The 18597-nt window shown below is 37.2% G+C and overlaps 1 protein-coding gene across 10 annotated transcripts in view; it reads right to left on the minus strand.

The window, feature by feature from the left end:
• NFIB (nuclear factor I B) overlaps positions 1 to 18282 on the minus strand; it is a 335263-nt gene extending 316981 nt beyond the window's left edge. For 2 of the 10 annotated variants that reach the window (XM_039363702.1, XM_039363700.1), the window contains exon 1: positions 17351 to 18086. In XM_039363702.1, the coding sequence (XP_039219636.1) occupies positions 17351 to 17446 (96 nt within the window). In that variant the 5' untranslated portion in view covers positions 17447 to 18086. Of the gene's footprint in view, positions 1 to 17350 lie in introns of all 10 variants that reach the window. The other 8 variants (XM_039363696.1, XM_039363695.1, XM_039363703.1 and 5 more) reach the window with 8 other exon arrangements.
• Between the last annotated feature and the right edge of the window lie 315 nt (positions 18283 to 18597).

Here is an 18597-nt window from a genome sequence, read left to right on the forward strand (position 1 = left end):
ACTAAAAGCCTATTGAACTTCTTTGATGAGATGTCACAATGATGGCATTTCATAAGAGAGGATCTTTATGTAAAGCATTTGACAAGAAACCTTTTCAACCATTTTTGATAGAATAGTTTCATCAAGTTGTTCAGCAATTGCGTAAAACAACAGTTGAATTCATATCATAAACTGAGAAACTAGGTTTAATCTATATCTGATTCTGCAAACTTTGAATCAGTTGTTCTTGTTTCTGAGATTCTGTTAAATAGTTGATTGATATAAGCAAGAGATTATTAATATGTTTGGTCAGGAGGCATTTTTATAATTTTGAGAGCATGTTGTAGGCATTCTGCCTGTGGAGTACCATAGCGAACAAAAGTTGCCCATTCAAAAAAATTTAACCATGGTGTCAAGATCTATCATAAATAAAAAATTAATACATTGGGAACTATGGACATTGAAAAGTATAATCCATCAATATAAACAATTTTTTTTCATGCAGATTATATTTTTTTAGCACGCAAAGCTCCTTCAGATTCCTGAGATTTAAGCCACAGGACCTTAAAGTTCATTAAACCCAGTCTCATAACATTAAGATTTACTTAAGTATTTAAATACCAGATATAGAATAATACTTACTGCAAGATCTAATTGTTCTCTTTTTTTCTTAAAAAAAAAGACAAGATGAAGATTATCATCTTATCAGTATAAGAAATAGGTTTAATAAGGATGAATCCAGACCAGCATTCTTTACAGTGTAATCCTAAACAGATTTCTGTGAGATGAAATCCCACTGTGTCCAATTATTAGTTTCTTCCCTAAATAACCATATTTAAGATTTCTTATTTGCCACTTACTTCCCTGGTCCCTGTATAATCTTGTATTTTTCATCTGCACGCATTTTTTTAAATTATTAAAAATGGTGAATACACAGAACTGTAATTCTGTGCTTAACTCCTGAAAAACTGTTTTACTTCGCTAAAGGCGCCACCTCCATGATCAAACAGTGGGGAAATCTTAAGATGGAAGGAATATAGTTCTTGCCAACAGTTCTGCTATCATATTAAAAATCACTGTGCAAAATCTTTCTCGAGGTCTTCTCAGTTTAAATGCGAGGTTTTGGTGTAAAGAACTATACGCAAGGGACTAGCATATTTTCAAAATGTATTTATCCTCTAGATCAGGGGTCTTCAAACTTGGCCCTTTTATGACTTGTGGACTTCAACTCCCAGAATTCCTCAGCCAGGCATGCTCAAGCTAATTAATGATCAGCTGTAGTGGTCTGTTCATTGAAAAAAAGATAAATATTTTAAAAACCAGTTTTTAAAATACATCATGTTTAACATTTGAGCATTATGAACAACATTAAGCATTATCAGGGCTTTTTTTTGTCATAGAATGCCCAGAATGGAGTTCCGGCACCTTTTTTGGATGGAACCTTGTAGGGTAGGCAAGGTGGACTGTATGACGTGTGTGAGTTCCGGCACTTTTTTTTTTTTTTTTTTACAAAAAAAGCACTGAGCATTATCAATAGCATTTTAAAGAGAATGGAAGAGTAAAACATACTATAGTATTTGATTACTGTGACTGACCTTTACATGAATTGGAATCTGAGAAGAATTGACTGTGCAGGTTTTTACTCTGCTTACCTGATGCTAGTTCAGGTTTCATATTAATTAGAGGAGTAATTACACTGGACTTCCACTAAAGGTATTTTTAGCACTAAAACCAGAGCTTTTTTCCCTCATAGAATGCCCAGAACTGAATTCCGGCACCTTTTTTGGATGGAACCTTGTAGGGTAGGCAAGGTGGGTTGTATGACATGTGTGAGTTCTGGCACCTTTTTTTTTTTTTTAGAAAAAAAGCACTGACTAAAACTGAAAGCTAAAAGAAACAACCAAGGAGAAAACTATATTGATAAGGCAAGCTACTGTATATAAACAGGGAGAAAACCCTTCACCCACTTGCAGTGATGAAGTTACCAAGTTGGGTAATAAAACATCTGCAAGCAAACAAAGAACAGCAAGGATGCCATAAAAATATTTCCTACCTGGAAATAAGGTTTTGTTAATGTTTATTGAAAAGTAAAAGGCTAGAAGTGGAAAAAACATAACATAATTTTAAGTTTTCAAATTATTTACCTATATCTAAATGTTTTTAAAAAGAATTTTAAAAGGAGTTTTCTTAACCTGTTATCATTTATCAACATCAATTTTAAGTGATTCATTTCTAGTCTTGGAAAATGTTGTCTGCTTTAATAACTAAAGATCCAAGTAAACATTTTGTACTATTTATATATATATATATATATATATATATATATATATATATATATATATATATATATGATTAAGAAAATTAAAAACATGAACCCTGGGAATATTCATGGCAAAGAATAAAATGACCACCAGGGTAAAGGTAAAACTATAAAAGTTTAATTAAAAAGCACCAAGCTTTCGCCGTCACCTGCCGGCATCCTCAGGGCTAATGTGTCAGGAAGTGTGAGAGTCTTTTATAGGTGTATCAAAGCCTGCGCACGGCTCTTCGACCTCGTTACCGGGCCGGCTTGATTCAATTGCATAGGATTGGTTGGTTCTTTCCTGTTCCTTTCAGTTACGTGCCTCTCTTCATCCGTCCTACCTTCCTTTGGGGTGGATGGATAAGGGTCTCTATTGTTTCGGACCCAGACATCCAGTTCACTATGGAAGAGGAAAATCAGGGCAGTCTAGCGTTTCTGGATGTACTGGTACAGCGCCAATTGGACGGATGTCTGACTACTAAGGTGTACCGGAAACCAACATACACGGATAGGATCCTGCATTTCGAGAGTAACCATCCGACAGCCCATAAAGTCAGCTGTGTCAGGACCCTGTTTAAACGTGTGGAGTCACACTGCAGCACCGCCAAAGCTAAGAGGGAAGAGAGAAATCATCTCTTCCAGGTGTGTAAATGTAACGGGTACCCGGCCCAGTTTGTTAATCGAGTTGGCAAACCATCTGGAACCCGGAGTAACCCCACACCCCAAGAACCTACACCTCAGACAACTACACGGATTACCCTCCCCTATATCCATAATGTCTCAGAAGCCACAGCAAGGATCTTGGCACCATATCAAATCCAAGTGGCCCATAGACCAAATCAAACACTGCGAGCGGCTATAATGCGCCCTAAGGACCCGTTCCCCAACATTGAAAGATCGGCAGCCGTCTATAAGATCGACTGTATGGACTGCCAGTGCAATTATGTTGGGGAGACAGCTAAACGAATTAAGACCAGGGTCCATGAGCATAAGCTAGCAGTGAGAAGGGGAGATCAGTACTCCCAGATATGGGCACACATGGCTGAATGGGACCATAGATTCAACTTTAATGAGATTAGCATATTGGCGAGTGACAACACCAAGGGAGGCCGCCTACTTAAGGAGGCATGGCTTTCAGATAGTAATTCCATCAACCGACATGTTGACCTGTGCCCAGCATATGTAGCCTTAAGATCATGGAGTGCAAGCAATCAACGGCAACACCCCCGATGACCCAGTAACAACCTTAATAACATCAAAGAGAAAGAGCAGATACCCCAATTGATCCAGATCAATCCAAAGGAGGAAAGCCAATCGTGGAATATCCCGGTGACACCAGCAAGGTTGCCGCAGCCCCAAAGAACCAAAGAAATGGTGAAAATTAAGATCTGGAACCCCGATACTACGAACATCCGAGGCACTGTGACTAATGCAAAGGAAGATACAGCCAGTGAAAGGGGAGAGGAATTCCTGAATACGACGATCTATCCGCATATAGAAAGGAACGCACTAGCCGATTCGGAAAGAGAGGAAAGATCCCCTCGCCCAGCCGAGATAACCATACTGGGGGGGGAGTGGGAGCTGCAAGGCGTAACTAACGATAGATCCAGGAATGCCACTAGGGAGAAAGAAAAGAATAGATTGGAATGGAGGGGAATACGGAGGGGGGAGACTCGTGAGGACGACGGAGCGCAAAAGACCGGATCATCACACCCCCCACCTACGAACTCCGAAGACCTCCATGAGACTTGCGCAGACACCAGCAACGTAAGAAAGAAAATGAAAATGGGAGAAAAGTGCTATAATAACCAAGGGGAATGTAGTCTCACTATTGCTGCCCCCCCCCGGACTAGTTACCCGTAGCATGTCGTGCATAAAACAGTGTGAATTACAAAGTGCAACTAACGATGGACCCGTGAATGTCTTTGGGGAGAAAGAAAAGAATAGACTGGAACGAAGGGGAAGACGGAGGGGGGAGATTCACGATGTAAATCCTGAGGATCCCTGTGGGACATGCACAGACACCAGCAACGTAGGAGAGAGAAAGAAAACGGGAGAAAAACACTGGAGCAATCAAAGGGAATGTGATCTTACCACCCCCCCTCCAGACCAATTACCCGCAGTATGACTTACGCAAAACAATTAAGCACAACGACAGCTAGACAACCCCCCCCCGTAACTAAACAACTTACTTCCCAACCCCAGACCAGCATTAGATCACAACCAATTCGCAACAACTTACAAGATTATCCGGATGAGAGTTGTGTAGAAAGTGAAAGCAGAGAAAGCCACCGTAAAAGGAGCAATCAAGTAAACGATGATTGTGAAAGGAATATGAAATGCATACTGCTACCCGAACCCGGGGGGAAGGAATTGAAGCATAGAGACTACCGAAACAATAGAGACCCTTATCCATCCACCCCAAAGGAAGGTAGGACGGATGAAGAGAGGCACGTAACTGAAAGGAACAGGAAAGAACCAACCAATCCTTGACGTGAACGATGTAGAACTGGCCACACCCACCCAGTAGGCCACACCCACTCCATCCATGCCCACCCAGTAGGCTGCACCCACCCTGGCCACACTCACTTGGCCCCCTGAGGGCAACTGCAATGCTGATGCGGCCCTCAATGAAATTGAGTTTGACACCCCTGCTTTAAAAGGAGGCGGTGGTTTGCTAGTGGAGTTGGTACAAAGCAGGTGGGGGGAGGTTGTATATGTGTGTGTGCGTGCGCCTAACAGGAACATCTCTGCATATAGCAAGGCTTACAGCTGGACAACTGGGAATAAATTAAGATATAAGAGGCTTTTTTCTGGATATGTTGGTTTGAAGAATGGAACTAATGGGTATACAAACGTTGTGGATTTCTTGATCCTGTTATAGAAATGGATGGATAAAACCTCCCATACAATGCTTTGTTAGAAGCTTATAAATTAAGCTCACTAATAAGGCAAAGAATGGTGGCATATATTTACATAGAGATTGGTGAGGTGACTGTAAATAATAATACAAATACACACATGCCTTTTATCATCCCAACATCAGAGGGGAGAGAATTTTGAAGATTTTTTTTTCACACTTGAGAGTTAACATCCGTCTTAGAATCACAGGATAGCTTTGATTCACCGCAAGCAGAATAAAGATTCCCCCCCCTTCCTATTTGTGTTGCCAAGCTACTGTAAGCGAACAGGTGATGCACTGTCTCTACCCCAATAATTAAGTCTGCAAAGGAATTTAGGAAAGCAGCCAAGAATTCTCAAAGGAAGTAGTGGGAGATGGACATGGAGATCACAGCCATCATTAGGACCAATTCAATTTTCCCGTTTTTCATAAGGGTATTCTTTGAGTAGTATCATCAGTTCTTTTCAATCAGCTACTGTGCAATTTTTCAGCCCCCCCCCCCAAAAAAATAATGATTGAAAAGGGGTTATTATTAGGTACTGGAAGTGGTTGCCTCTCCAAGTTTGTTTCAATTTAGTTTCTGAATGTTTTGTTACCAGACTAGGTAACACCATCAGCAAGATTTTCTTGTTTTATTTTCCTTAGCTTATAAATGTAAATATAATAAATAGATTTTTATAAGCTAAAGAAAATGGGACAAGAAAATACTGCTGATGATCTTACCTAGTCAGGTAATGAAACGTTCAGAAACTAAAATGAAACAAGTTTGGAGAGCAAACCACTGCCAAAATCTAAAACCCGAGCTAGAAGCATTTTCTATTATTTCAATATTATTAGACACCTTCATTCAGAAAACTAGAACTTGTATCCTTAATCTTTCAATTTTCTTCCGTATGAAAAACAATTTTGCCCCAATGTTCTAATTAATAGCAATAGTACTTAGATTTATATACCATTTAATAGTGCTTTACAGCTCTCTCTAAGTAATTTACAGAGTCAGCATTTTGCCCCCAACAAGCTGAGTCCTCATTTTTACTGACCTCGGAAGGATGGAAGGCTGAGTCAACCTTGACTCCTGTCAGGATCGAACTCCTTACAGTGAACAGAGTTAACCTACAATATTGTATTCTAATCACTGCACCATCCCAGCAAGTGATAATGCAAGTGGTATTCATGATCGGTTAATATTATGCCAATTTGACTTCTGAATTTACTTAAATCTGCATGAAGTGGCCTGAGATTCAGATCGCTGATGTTTCTTAGGCGCCAGCTGTACAAAATTCCATGACAGAGCATGGAAACCAAATAATCAAGATTACATTAGTTTTGGCTTTTTTTATGAATTATAAAAAAGGCCTGTATTAGGGATTTAAGACAAATTATGCTTTCTTCCCCCTACTAAGGGAGTTGATCCTCTGCTAATAGGCTTCTTCTTCTTTTTATAACTTCCACAAATAGATTGAAGTGGGCTAAGGCAATGAGGGGAGGGTATAATATTTCATGTAATTGAATTTTGTTTCCGTTACAAAGCAATAATCACTCGATGGTCCACTACTAAATCTTAAATTTCTTCCTACAACTGTTCTGTGGAATGCAGAGGTTGTAGTAGTGAACATTTTAGGAAAGGCACACTGATTTCCTCTTATTGCATGGAAAGAAATCACACAGCTTAGCCCATATCTACAATATTGACCATTCAGCCACGGTCATGAGAATCCTCATATTTGTCAGTAATGGATGTCATCGATATAGATTATACAGGATACATTCGACTCCCATTCTAGGATCTATTTTTATTTTTTGTTTATGTTATTTATTTGTATCTGGCCTTCATTATTTTTATAAAAAACTTGAGCCGGAGAACTCATCTGGCTGAGCAGTATGGTTTGCACTGGTTGGGTCCTTTCTCCTTTCTCTTTTCTCCAGTCCCCATCAATGTTAATAGGAGGGCTCTTCAAACTTGGCCCTTTTATGACTTGTGGCTAACTGGAAGAGATCTTGAATGAACAGGGAGGGAGGGAGGATCTGTTATGACTTGTGGCTAACTGGCAGAGATCTTGAATGAACAGGGAGGGAGGGAGGATCTGTTATTAATTTATCAACCACCCCCAATGTGAAGCCCCCTCCCTTTGGAGCCCCAGGGCAACTGGCAGAGATCTTTACGGTCTTGTGGAAAGGAGAATTGGAGCTGACCTCACTCTGGGAGGGAGAGGCACGCTGGCTGAGGAATTCTGGGAGCTGAAGTCCACAAGTCATAAAAGGGCCAAGTTTGAAGACCCCTGGTTAATAAGATCCAGCTCACAGCCGCTAGTTTGTGGCATGTTGCGGAGCTTGGTATTCTCTCCACTCCTTTTTAACATCTCCATGAAACCGCAAGGTGAGATCATTCATCACCATGGGCTGAGGTAACTGCAGTACATAGATAATACTCAACTCAACAATATTTCCACTCCTGGTGACCTAAATGATGCTGTAGCTGCCCTCTCATGGTTCCTGGATGGGGGACAAAAGGCTTTGACTGAATTCCGTCAAGACCAAATGGCTTTAAGTCCTCTAGATCTGGGACTTTGACATCTTTAGTGGCACTACCCCAGACAGGATGAGGTGGCACTACCCCAGACAGATTTAGTCCACAACTTGGGGGTTCTCCTGGACTCGCGACTCCTGCTCAAAGAGCAGGTGGCAGTTATGGCTAGGAGAGCCTTTTCACAACTTCGGGTTGTATGCCAGTTGCAACTCTCCTAGAATCCCTGCACTCAATCATTCAAGTCCTGGTCATCTCATGTTTGGACTATTGCAAAATGCTCTACATGGAGATAGCCTTGAAGAGCATTTAGAAGCTAGAGATGGTGCTGGCAGTTTTTGTGGCCTCAAGGCAGTGGTCCATGTAACACCACTGCTTTGTGAGCTGCACTGGCTGCCAGTGGGTTCAGTTCAAGAATGTTGGTGATCTCCTTTAAAACCTTTCATGGCATGGGTCCAGGTTTACTTTAAGCACTGTCTCATCCCCCTGGATTAACTCGCCCCACCCATGCCGCCAGAGGAGCCTTCTGCAGGCCCCTCCGGCCAGGCTATTCCAGCTGGTGGGGATCCAAGAGAAGAGCCATCACTGCCATTGTGCCTGCCCTTTGGAACATCTTCCCCTCCCCCTCCCAGAGCTCCAATTCTCCTGACTTTCCACAAGACCGTAAAGATCTCTGCCAGTTGCCCTGGGGCTCCAAAGGGAGGGGGCTTCACATTGGGGGTGGTTGATAAATTAATAACAGATCCTCCCTCCCTCCCTGTTCATCCTACTGCCTCCCCATCTTTTAGCTAGTGTTATGTACTGTATTTTTGTAATATTTTACTTGTATACTAAGCCACGCAGAATTATCCTATGGTAAGATGGATGACCAATCAATTTAACAAATACTTTAAAATAAATAAAATGCCCAACATACCTTCCTCATATTTTCCCCACAACAGCTAGGTGGGTTGGGCTGAGAGAGCGAACCTGGCCAAGATCACCTAGCTGGCTTTCATGGCTAAGGCGGAACCAAATCTCACAGTCTCTGGCTTTCTAGCCTGTTGCTTTAACCACTAGATCAAACTGGCTCTTTGAAAAGCATTTTGTATAAAATAGCATTAGATAAAATATTATTTCTCCATAACCATATGAGGTGTGTGTGTGTGTGTGTGTGTGTGTGTGTATGTTTGTATTCATGTGTGAGTATAATTCTTTAGGTAATCTCAGTGAATAGTCATTTTAAAAGTCTGTCAATTTATTTAATACAATTTCACATGCTGTTTGCCAGTGCAACAGCTTGGTTGAATCCTGACCTGGTTTCATGTTAGATGCTCATTAACATACTTGTTAATATTTTTCTGCTTGATTTAATTATTTTTCTTCTGGACAGGTTTATTTATTCATCTATGCACTAATCCCATCTCCAGAATGCGCACCGTGACAGCTCATTATTATGAGGAAAATGTAGGACACTAATAGTACATGAAATGCTCTCCCAACCCAATAGGCAGCCATTGTGCATCTACATACATCTGAATTGTATGTCTAGACTTACAAGGTCCAAGTGAAAACTGAAATTGCAAATCAATCTGTACTGTGTATCATCATAAAAGGCTGCTAAATTATCAACCACATATTAAGCGCCGTAAGGAAAATGAGAATGTAACATTAGGACATATTTTTGTGTGCCAACTTCTATTAAAAAAGCAATCCCTTTGCTCTTAAATGTATCATTCACTCAAAATTGTCCCATGAAATGGGAATCTTGCCTGACGAGGGTATAAAGAAATATGAGTCCTGCAAAATTTAATAACAAATACAGTGTAGAAAAAGCAATAGGTCATGCAGGGTGCCGTTACAATTCAAGTTACTGGGAAAAAATATTACTTTCTCAGGTTTTGACAAGCATTTTTATAATATTGTTTATGAAGGAAGAAAACAGATGTTTGCTTCTTCTTCACTGTTGGCCAGTCTCAATTAAACAGCAGTTTATTCCTGACTTCTTTCCAATTTTTGAACTGCGTTCTACATGCTGAGAATAAAGGTGGTGCTATTTAAAAGTCAAGCATCTATTTATTTGCAGAACTCATAATGATATATACTAATCTACTTTTTTGTTAATAACCCAGCACAAAGAAGGATTATATCCCTCATGTCTAATCTGGAGTTCAAAAATCTGTGGAATAATAAATTCCCTTTGGAGTTTACATACATGAACAACTAACATACATCCTCATCATTTATATCATTGATATTCCTAGTATGTATAATTTTAATTGGCAACACAAACTTAACCTGTGGTTTTAAGACTTGTATGAATATATAGTCAGTATTTCTAAAACATAATTTGCAACAGTGCATGGCTGTTAGTAGCATGTTTAAATAATCTAAGCTCTAAGGATAAATGTTCCAATAGTTATTTTCTATATAGATTATTATGCTAATAAACTAAACAATCAATTTCAGGCAAAAAAGTTCCCTTGGCTATTATATATGAATGGAGATATTCAAATGTGAGAAATATCTTAGGTTGTGGGCACATTAAAGTTTTCTTGTACAAAGTATTTTCTATTGAACTTCCTTGAAGGAAAGAATGAAGGCTGCATATTCAAAAGTAAAGTGGTACTTATATTTTAAATCCTTTCTTTAAAATTAAAACCACTGTGGACAAAAATTATACAGTTACAAATGCAGGGCATTTGACCGAATTTTGCTATCAAATTGGAAACAACTAAAATGTTAGGAAAAAAATGGAGCAGAATTTGTTTTAATGATTCCGCTGCAATATATTCCATAAGTGAATACAGCAAGACATTAAAATGTAATACACTCCATCAGATTCCATTACACATTCATGTATACATTGTATGTGCCTCACTATATGGTCAAAATCTGACTATAAATTCAGAGAGCTGGTATCCTTCCCAATGATTGCAAAATAAAAATGTGAAATCCCAAAAAATGTATGTCAATTTCTTATTGGTCATTATAAATTATATATTAAATTATTGGTCATAGCAATGTGGCTAATGAGTTCCAGGCATTATTCTTGTCACTTTTCTTATGAACAAAATACATTTTTGAAAAAGAGTACTCTATTCTTTGATGTTCTGCTTGTTTCACAAAACCTTGCTTTTTGAAATTGTGTAGACACACTTTATAACTGGAACATCCTCCACGTTCCAAAAAATTGTTTTGCATTCCAAAAAAAAAAAAAAAAAAATGGCAAAATCGGAGACAACAGCAAATCCAATGTGCTTATTCTCAACTTTCTTCCTTCTGGATGATAGATCTAGAACTTTAGAATTCTAGAGTTAAAATTAACAATATGAATCAGTTCTAAGGTACATACAGTATAGCAGATATTAGTGACAGCCCACTGAAATTTATAACTCAAATAATAAAAACATTTCGGATATGAGCCGAGGTGGCGCAGCAGTTAGAGTGCAGTACTGCAGGCCACTTTAGCTGACTGTGTTCAGCAGGTCAGCGGTTCAAATCTCACCGGCTCAAGGTTGACTCAGCCTTCCATCCTTCCGGGGTAGGTAAAATGAGGACCCAGATTGTTGGGGGCAATGTAAATATATATATATATATATATATATACACATTGCTTACTGGTGTACACCGCTTAGAGAGTGCTTGCACTTAAAGCGGTATATAAGTCTCATAAATAAATAAATAAATATAAAAAAGTGTTTCTGTTGCAAATAAGAAAATAGAGGAGTCTAAACAGCATGGAGAAAGGTTAGTGCAGATCAGATTTAGACAGGGAAGTTGTTGCCTCTTGTTGGCACTGTATATCTTACTATGTATTAGTAACTTCAGGGTAGTGCCAGAGAGATTGCACCAAGTTGCAATAAAATGTGTTTTTAGAAAGATAACTTAATTTGGTTATTAAATTACCTGAATACTTTCACCTAATATTTTTCATTCAGATGAAATAAGTATGAAAAGTCTAGATTTTAGGCCATTATTGCATTCTATACTGTATAAAAATCTATATGGCATAGAATTGGTCATGTTTGCTGATATTTGGGGCATTATCCCAAATGATTGATAGCACCACAACTTAGAATAGAAAAGATTTCCATTTGACGGGTGTGAATTCCAATTTTCCCACATCGCATCCTTCCACCAACTCTGTTATAAATAATCTCTGCAGAAAGGATCCTCAGAAGCAAGCCACAGAGATGACATCTGAAACCGTCTTGAGAGAAAGGCCACAAGATGCACATGGACAACTACGTACAACCTTCTTTGTAATGGTGGGAGTAAAAAGATCTCATCAACAAAAATGGTGGCTGTTGTGCAGTGATGGCACTTGAGCCGTTTGAAAGCAATGCAAAGTTTAAAATATGGAGTCATTCACTGGATTGTGTCTAAATTACATGGTATCTAATGGGAACAAATTACTATTATCTTATTAATTACACGGTTTTTAAAAGGTTCATGATTAAGCTGCTTTTATTCAGGCCTGAAAAATATATTCATTGCTCTGAAAAACTTTACAAATATATGCAACTAATATGGTGCATCTGCCAAATCTTTTCACCATAAAATATCCACAAAGAGCATTACCTTTAAACCTTTAAAAAAAATCATTGGTCTATGTGATAATATATAATCTCTGAGTCATTTTCCCCCAGGATGTTCTCTAAAAAGAAACATTTAGAGTGCTTGTTTGCACACCAACACAATCTTCTGCTCGAATTCACAGTAGTTCAATTCAAAGTCATGGTTTCATATTACCCTTATAATGAACATCAAAGGCATTTCATTTCACCCAATGCTAGCGTGCTAACATCTTCATCGACACTATTGATTCAATAGATACCTGCTGCACAAAGTGCACAATATTTTTATGAAATCAATCCCAACTTCATCTCAGTCCAACTGTCACTAGTGTGATTTTAGAGCTACTACCGAATATAAAGTTGTGTTTAAAGTAGGAAAGGTCATGCAATATTTTCTAGCAGTAACAGAGCAGATCTTTCTATGCCCCAACAGGCACCCTGCTCTGTCCAACAAGAATTGGTTTAAAACCATAGGGTTCATTTTTTAAAAAAAAAATGAACTTAATACTGAGATACCACAAAAACAAACCAATTGTCAATATGTCTTTTATCAACAAGAATATTTCTGGGCCTCAACTAAACCCCACTGTCTTTGTTAAAGAATAAAAATGGTCTGTGTCTAGAGTTCACTATGGGTTTACACGTGTACTCACCTGAGCAATAAAAATATAAGCTGAAGTGGGGGGTGGCTCTCCTGAAGCTGGAGAAGATGGCAGGAAGTAACGTCACCAACTTGCCTTTGGGAGAATTGGTGCTTTGGATTGACCAGGAATGGACAAACCACCTTTTGATGTTCTCCCTTATCTGGACAGTCCATCCTGGCTATTAGCCATGATGATCTTGATATTCCAACGTAGCTATTATCCTCCAAATGTTGTCTATTTCTACTCTGATAGTAGCATGTAAATGCAGCACGGCTATAGTGCCATGATCTTAAAAGGAGGAATTGTTTCCCTTGTGACACAACATTTTGCTTACAAAATGAGGATGCCTAAGAGAATATGTTCAAGGAGCTTGTGAACATATTTATACATGTACTCTTCAAGCTATAAATTACCTTTTGAATGGACAATTTGTACTGAATCCCAAGGAGACCAAATACAGGAATTCTTCAATAATTAACGTAAGAAAAAATCATATTCGTTGTTATTAGCAGTAAATTATAATGCTAGAGTCACATGCTATATGTCCTTTAGCTGTATTTGAACTACATGACAACAAATGATGCTGGCCTGAATCTTGAATTTGGTTCTCCTGGCAGTAATATATCCCAAGAAATTCTGGCAGGAATTTATAATTTTCTGCAGAAAGGAATATGCATATCCAATGCAACCTTCTGCATCCCACCAAATACCTTGAAACTAGAAGGAAATATATATTTTTAATTAAGAATAATATTTTATATCAAATATAAAATAACTTGAAGACAAAGTTGAAGATTTATTTAATAATTGAGGTGATCAACAAACAATGAAAAACAAAGCAAAACTTTGTTACAATTGCAAAAAGTCGCATCATAAATTTATCTTCTCTGAAAGAAGAGAAGATTTACCTCCATTTTTGAAATCGCGAAGCATGATTTAGGCATTCTGCAATGAACATTCATGTGTATTATTATTTTCTTCTCTAATTTATACTGCTGACAAACAAGGATGATCTTTGGAAGGATTATATCCATATATACAATATTAAAGTTATACAAATATCCCAATATAATTTTATACTCCGTTACTTAAAGCAAAAAAAGAAATAAAGCTAAAACAAGTTGCTCTGCCATTTATTGCAGAGCAATTTAGAAAGCATGGGCAAAGGCAAGTCTATTGTTTATTTATTGTTCATTGATTAGTCAAACAACCATATCAAATCATAGCATAGCATTAGCAGGGCAAAACAAAGTAAGAGGCATATGTCTATAAAATCAAAAAGTATTAAAGTTGATCTCAGCTATTATAGACAATTGCATGATTTCATCCAAAGGCTATGTATTTAAACAACTATAATTATCAAGCATTTACCTTTCATTTGAACCAGCATATTTGTCACACTAGTTAAGGGAGAAGCAACTTCAAAATTTTCTATATTACAATGTACATCAACCCAATGACTACCATACTAAATGGGATAACAAATAATTTCTCCCAACCATTTAAATCCTGGGTTACTAAAAATGGTTCAAAAATGCAAATATAATGCCATCAATTCCCTGTATGAAGAAAGCATGAACAAAAATCATTTATTCAACCTGTCTATTGTTATATATATGCATTTATTTCTAATTGCATTTATCATAAATAAATTTTATTTTATAAATAAATATAAAATTATTGTAAACAAAAGTTTAGTAAAAAGATTTAGTAAAACTGGAAGTCTGAAAATAAATTAATGAATCTGAAATTACACAGAAGGCAACTTTTCTATGTAAATGCTCATTTTAATTTTTCAATAAACTTTTAAAATTAAGACTAACATGAGAAATAAGACTGCCTGGGGAAAGACAGAAACAGGAAATCTATATTTCTAAATTATACAGTTCTTATCTAAAAATGCCTAGTAATCTTGGAAAATACGTAAATGTTCATAACATATTAGAAGAATGAAAACATTAAAAATCTTAAATGCTAATTAAGTGCAATTAATACACAATGAACATGACTAAAACATCTATTAATGCAACATTCCCAAATATACATAACATCTCTTTAAAGACATTTAAATTATAATTTTCCTCCATACAATTGGATTGCACCAAAACAGCAAATCTCTTCCATCATCTTATTTTAAACATATTTAGAGTTTCTAAATATCTAACATAAGTTAAAATGGAATGGAACTTAATTAAAATTACAATCACAGCTTTACAATCTAATTTTCACCATGCTCAGAAGTAATAAATGAGGTTTACTTTCAACATAGTATACTTAATATTTCAGTTTTTATAAAAGTGTTCATTACCTGAAAGATAAATAATCAAACTATCAAACATACTAAACAAAATTAGGGCACTTTTGAGTTTGTTTTGAAAAAATCTAGGGCATTAATTTATATTCCCCAAACAGTAAATATTTAGTACCTAAAATTTAGTACATTAATAATAGTTCCTGAAGGAAGAACTTAGCATACATACATTTTTTTCCTGAAATTAGTAAATAAATCTCTGAAATACACTTTATTACTTATTTGTTATGCATTTTACCACTATCTTTTATCAAGAAAAGACAAAAGCTGTAGTTTTCAGTAACACTTTTGTTCAATATCATTTTAATATGGTAGTATGATTACATTAATTGCCTGTATTTTAAAGAATGCTTCTCAATAAAACACTCATCAGTGAAAGTATTGATTTTCTTTTAACAATGCCAGCTTACTGGAAAGCTGTCCTTAAAAACCTTTGGTAAAACTCAGGCATATTACTTCAAAAGGAAAAAAAAACCTCTATAAAGATGCAATAATTTAATTAAATCTGTCACAACATACATTTTCTAAACTAGCCTCTACACAATGTTTCCTTACTTTAACAGCTTATTTAACTAGCAGCCATGCACACCCCAAGCACCAAATTTTGTTGCAAGCGCTAAACAGCAATCTGTTCTCACCAAACACTAATGCCAAATTGAAAACCCAGATTCAGCCAAGCCACTTTTTAATCACCGACTCTCTTTGTGTAACTCGACTAATGAGATCACTCAGCCAACAAGTGTTCAACAAGTAGAAATAGTTTCTCTCCTTGCATGAAAGATTCACAACACAAATGACCCAAGCATCCTTTGGAGGAAAATACTCCCTTAAGAAATGACCTACTCAGAAAGCACAGAGTCACATCCACGTTGGGAAGAAAAATAAATAAAACAAGAATAAAGTCCTTGGAAAGTGGGGTGGTGTAGGAATAACCCAAGAATTAGGAAGCTGCCTCCCGTACTGGCAATGGGACGAGCTATGCAGTGGTGTTCCTCATACCCACCGGCCATGAATAAAGTCCCTATTGTCTCTGCCCTGTACTAATTCTGGAAAAAAAAAAGCAGCCTGTGCACCAAGCATAATAATTATCTAGACAAACAAGCAAAGGCAATCAAGGAACAAATGAAAGGAGTTAAAAATAAATGAACAGAGAAAGCAGACCAGAAATGAAATTAATATTTGCAATGGAAGATTTGCCAGCCAAATGTCCTCATTTAAGGCAAAATTATTTCATACGAGGGGCTATTGTCTAGATAATAAAATGAACGCATGAATAAAATTTCACGAAAACCCTGAAGAAACAGACAACAAGCTTCTCTTCTTCAGCAGCTGGCTCTCAATCGTAGGATTTTGTTCAAGAAAACTTGAACAACATCATAAAAGTTCTGCTTATCTAGGTTCAGCCTTGTCTCTGTTTTTATTTTCATCATACTTGCCTAAACAAAGAAGAATTTGACTTACCATGCACAGCCCTCATTAACTAAATTTAATTATGCCAAGCAGCATATTAATCAGTAGTTGTTCCAGTTACCATATTCATTGAAAAGAAGAATGGTTCCAAATTAAAGAAAGCATAGGGGAGAATGGAACACTGATTAATAGGCTGTTTGCAATGTGATGAGATAGATAGACAGATAGATAGATAGATAGATAGATAGATAGATAGATAGATAGATAGATAGATAGATAGATAGATATAGATATAGATATAGATATAATTGAAATTGAAATAAGTAGATTGTTTTAGGATCAGTTCAAGAACAATCAGTCAAAATTATTATGACAACGCCACTACTTCCCATGATTGCTTCTAGATCTAATTTCTCAATGGTCTGTGCATCGGGTAAAACCGACAATTTATGCTAATTTGTTTAAATAAAACAAAAAGAGTCTAAACCCGGTCGTTGTGGCAGGTCTAATATGACTGTCTGTGACCCCTCTACCCTACAAGAGAAACCTTATCTAACATATTGTAATGCTTAACGAGTCACAGAGTCGCTGAACTGCCACTTCAAAGTTTTTGCCCGGCTGTGAACTTCATAGCACGTGTACTTCGGCAGTGAAGGAGGAGTTAAAAAAAATCTTCAGAGAAAGAAAGAAAAAAAACTCCTGTTATTGCGCCAACTTACCATCCACCACGTCCTGGCTGACATGTCATAACATAGCTGCCATTTTATGGAGCTGTCCGACGCTTTCCCTGCCATTACGCTGTCAGCGACCTTCATCTGATGCAGCTCAATGCAAGATAAGACACCTAATCAAGAAAACATCCTAGTAGCTTGCTGGCCACCAATCCTTATTACACAGCATCATGGGAAAAGCTCCTTTATTTGTAAGAACTCCATCCTCACAGCTACAAAGACAAGGCTCAGGTTGTGTGTGTTGACGGTAGAGTATGCATACGAAGCCGAAGGGATTGGTACAACTCCCTAGCATTCTTTCCGTATCATGTGTACAAGAGTTAAGCATTTTTCAAGTGGGTGGCTAAATGCTTTGCTGGGTTATGCAGCCCTTCTTTTCCTTTGTATATTGTTTGACATGCTCTGTGATTAGTTCAGAGAGGAGAAGAAACAGGGAGGGGGCATTATAAAATGATCCAAATTAAGGTTTACTCCAGAATAGGTGCAAATGTTTAATTTACACAATTTTAGACCTCACCATTCAAATGTCACTCCGTGTACATATGCCCCCCCCGCCTTTCTCTCTTACAGACACCCACAGGCACACATAAAAATATATGGACAGACAGAAACACATAGGTAGCAGCTGTAGATAAAGATGCCAAGGATTACACGCCTTACTAACATACCGGACATATGGGAACAATTTAACACATACTGTCTGACAGGAAAAATAGTAGGATGGAAGGAAATAAATTGGCATGAACAATGGAGGTGTGGCCGGTATATTGAGGTAAAGAAGGAACAGGACAGAAAACGGCTGTAAGTCATTTGTGTCCATTTTCCCCCCAATAAGGTTTCCCAAATTCATTCTAAATGTATCTTATTTTAGTGGAGGACATAATAAGAGGAAATTATATAATCTCCCTTTTCTAACACGCATGAATTATTTCCAAGATTTGTTATGACTTGCCTCGCTATATTCAATGATACAGTAGTAAATTAAATGAAAAGTAAGCACGTACTGGTTACATCAGATCAACCCAATGCACCCATTCAAAGACTGTTTTCCAAACAGAAATAAAAACAGAGAGACCCAAGGAAGCTTATAATAGATAATACTTAAATTATTGTAAATTAGTCAGCACTGTTCACGTTTTATATATGTATCGCAGATCTATGTTATTATGCTAGAATCTTTTTGTCTCTTTCATAATGAGCTAAAGTAAGATTTAGTTAAGAAAATGCTGATAAAT

This window comes from Crotalus tigris, unplaced genomic scaffold (assembly GCF_016545835.1).
Source record: "Crotalus tigris isolate CLP2741 ecotype Arizona unplaced genomic scaffold, ASM1654583v1 scf7180000019563.1149672, whole genome shotgun sequence".
In the NCBI taxonomy this organism is placed as follows: Eukaryota; Metazoa; Chordata; class Lepidosauria; order Squamata; family Viperidae; genus Crotalus; species Crotalus tigris.